Source organism: Salvelinus sp. IW2-2015, linkage group LG15 (genome assembly GCF_002910315.2).
Source record: "Salvelinus sp. IW2-2015 linkage group LG15, ASM291031v2, whole genome shotgun sequence".
In the NCBI taxonomy this organism is placed as follows: Eukaryota; Metazoa; Chordata; class Actinopteri; order Salmoniformes; family Salmonidae; genus Salvelinus; species Salvelinus sp. IW2-2015.
Window position 1 is genome coordinate 60,702,562 of NC_036855.1, and position 3,360 is coordinate 60,705,921.

Here is a 3,360-nt window from a genome sequence, read left to right on the forward strand (position 1 = left end):
TCCCCCTCTCCCCCCAACCACCACATCCTCCTATCCTAACCTCTTCCACTTCACTATGACTGTACACCACTCCACTGTTGCCTTGGCAACTCACCTTGGCCCAGTGTTGCGGTAATGCCACTTTGTCTAGTGCTACTCTTTTCTCTGTGCCAGGAGTTTCTTGCCTTTAAGGAAATGTAAGTACTTGTTCACTCCTTTTAGGCCTCTCATACTTTTGTTCAGGTCTTTACGTTTTCATCCATTTCAAGGTTGGAGGACTGTGCAGACTTAGCCCTTTAATCTTACCATTGCGGGACAATGAACCTGACCGTAAAATAACTAGTCCTATCTTTGTTAAACATGAAGCATGCATCATGATTGCATGATGTAAATCAATGAGAGCACAGTGAATTGCAGAGGTATTGCAACAGGSCAGATCCTTGGAGGTAAATGCCCTTAGCACGTGTTGAATAATACAAAATACATCCTAGAGTAAAAAGCTTGTCCTGTACATGAATTGTATCTGGAATAAYGTCACTTGCTCATGAAAAAGCACCGAACCAACAGTCTCCTGATYTGAGTTAGCAACCCTTTCTGACAACAACTCTTTCTTCAGGAAGCAKGTACTCTTATCTCAATCTGAGTTTATAATGGCTACATCAGCAGGTTTATCAGAGGGGAAGGAAAGCTGCAGTGTTGAGGTCTGACTCCCTCAGGATGTGAGAACTATGATCAGCCACAAGAAATGGATTTGTCCCTGAGACGCAGTCACAGCTAAGTGAACTCCATAGCCATAAACTCGATACATTTGGCAGTGTGCATATTTTGGCTGAGGTGGTGCATTAAAAGGGGTCTTTTGTGACTGATGCATGAAAATTGGATTGGCGCTTTTACACCGAGCAGGCAGCCTGCCAAACTGAACGATTATGCAAGATCCTCTTACATGGCAATAACCCCTCTGCTCTCTAGAACACAAATTAACTGGGATAGTGGGATTTTTGGGCAGCTGTTCCATACRGGGGGGGCCCACACACACACACGCAATAAAGAATGGCTCGGTGTRTAGGTCTGTGTGTGTGGGTATTTGAGCTGTCAATGGCGGGAGGGGATGGCAGACAAGCACAAATAACTGATACAGGGTGTAAGCTTAGATGTCACATTATGCCAAGCTGCTCTGGAATGACTGYACTTGAAATGCTTTCTGTCTTTTGCAGATGATARTGAAGTTAATGGAGTTTAGGAGTGTGACTCCCGGTCACAGGAGAGTCAGAGACAAATTGGTGAATGACCTTGGTGAACCATGGTTAATGAATGTTAGAATGCCCCACTGACTGGAGGTCAGTTAGAGCGGTCAGTCAGGGATAGTGGTAAGGACTCACCTGTTCTCTGCCTCGGTCTATCCTGACAATCAGCAGGTCTCCACTTTGCTTTTCCTCATCCAGATCCAGCTCCAGCTGATTGATCCTGTCCTGCAGTACACAGCATCAACATTGACAATGGTAATAACAATGACATTATTATTTGACCTTGCTATAAACATGGGGTTGCTTTTCTGAATGACAGCTTTAGATTTCCTTCTGCAGTGTTTTGCCATCACACCACCRTCAACAGCAGAGGCCTGCAGTACACATGACTTCTGTCTATAACAAACTCAGGAAAGAACCCAGCTAGCACATTTTGTTCCTTGGAAAATGTGGGATTGTATGTTTTTGATTTCACATTGGTTATGGGAAGCTATACATTTCCTGACCGGTAAAACTAAACGTTTTTTTTTTTTTACATGTTTTGAGAACAGAAGTAAAACTGTTGCCTATTCTGGGAACGTGCATTTTTTGGTTGCAGGGAGGTCCTGAGAATGTTTTACTCTGGTTCCTTGAATGCTTTCCTAGGAGGTTTTATTAACGGTCTGAGAAAGGAATTTCTAGGTTATTTGGAGGTTTTTGAATAATTTCATTAAAATGTTCACTGAATCGTTTAATAACACTTTTAATAATACTGCTATCTAATTTTGCTTGAACCCTTTATCTCCAAGCACAGATAGGACACATAGAAATTAATTTCCTTAGGCATTAATMTTTTATTGTGACACGGCATCAGTGAGATTCGAACCTATAAATTGTTGCATCCCTGGTTAAAGGAAGGAGGTTCTTTTTAGATATTGCAAAGAGAAACTAGAGAGTATAAAGCATTAACATAATGGAAACGGTTTATTTCCAACATGACAGCGGATAAAGCATAGACGCTTCCAGCCTGGTTCCGAGGTCCATCTGCACCCGCTCAAAGGTAGCACAACTTGAATAACCCTGGCCAAACAGCCAATGAGGGCCTTGCCAATTAAGCTTATGCGCATCCAATCAGATACATATCCAATAGTCAACGCAACTGAACACGTGCATACTATTTTTAACCAGATGTGCGATTAATAACAATGCCTGCTTGATCTCTCAAAAACTTCAATAATCTTCTGTCTCTATCAATGGAATTAAGTCGACCCAGGCAAGTACTGAAATCCCACAGACAACATAGTTCCTATAACTTCTCTGAACTATTTGAGAATAATTGCCCAATGTCAAACAGTGGATAACGTGTCCTAGACATACGGCATTTTTACTAAATGTAACCATGTTTGAACTTTTAGGAAACATTCTGTTAAAGTAATGAAATACCAAGAAAATAATGTTATCTTGTCAAGTTCCTTAAATGTGCTAAGAATGTTCTAAAACCAATCAACTATCCTGCACCATTCCCAGAAAGTTGTGGGAAGGTTGTATGCAAAATAACCATAGGACAACCCTGCTCTCACCAGCTCTRAGAAACATGGTTCTCAGAACATTATGTGCTAGCTGGGAACTGTTCCTTCCTCAGGACTGGAGTACAAACAGAGACGAAATGGAAGGACTAGCATAGACTGAAGACTCAAAGAYAACCAATTAATACAGCACAAAAAGTCTGACACTTTAAATGGCAGAAGAAAGTCTCYATGAACACATGTATAAAGTGTATAATTTAGAGACCATGTGAAATTAATAATTAAGATATTCCTCCATACCTCCATGAGTTTCACCTGTCGGATTTTGTCATCCTTGGAGTGGGCTTTGATCTCTGCCTCCACCTCCAGGTGGTAGACTTTCTGMTCCAGGRCCTTCTCCTTGAGGACCGCATCATCCCTCTCCCTCTTACACTGCCTCAGGTCTTCTTCYACATGGCTCAGCTGCAGGACACACACCACACATACTTTTTAAACAGAATGGGAATGAACAACAGGTTTTGTGAATGCCTCCTACTCATTTACCAGTACGGCACAGCGAACAAATAAACCACACGTGTCATACTGTTACAGTAACATCCCTACCTGTCATGTTTGCTTTAGCAATGCAATTT

The 3,360-nt window shown here is 41.8% G+C and overlaps 1 protein-coding gene across 1 annotated transcript in view; it reads right to left on the reverse strand.

The window, feature by feature from the left end:
• LOC111974441 (cingulin-like protein 1) overlaps positions 1 to 3,360 on the reverse strand; it is a gene marked incomplete at its 5' end in the record, with an annotated part of 26,764 nt that overhangs the window by 3,841 nt on the left and 19,563 nt on the right. Inside the window, 2 exon segments of the mRNA XM_070447392.1 lie at positions 1,359 to 1,448; positions 3,029 to 3,190. Coding sequence (XP_070303493.1) covers positions 1,359 to 1,448; positions 3,029 to 3,190 — 252 coding nt within the window.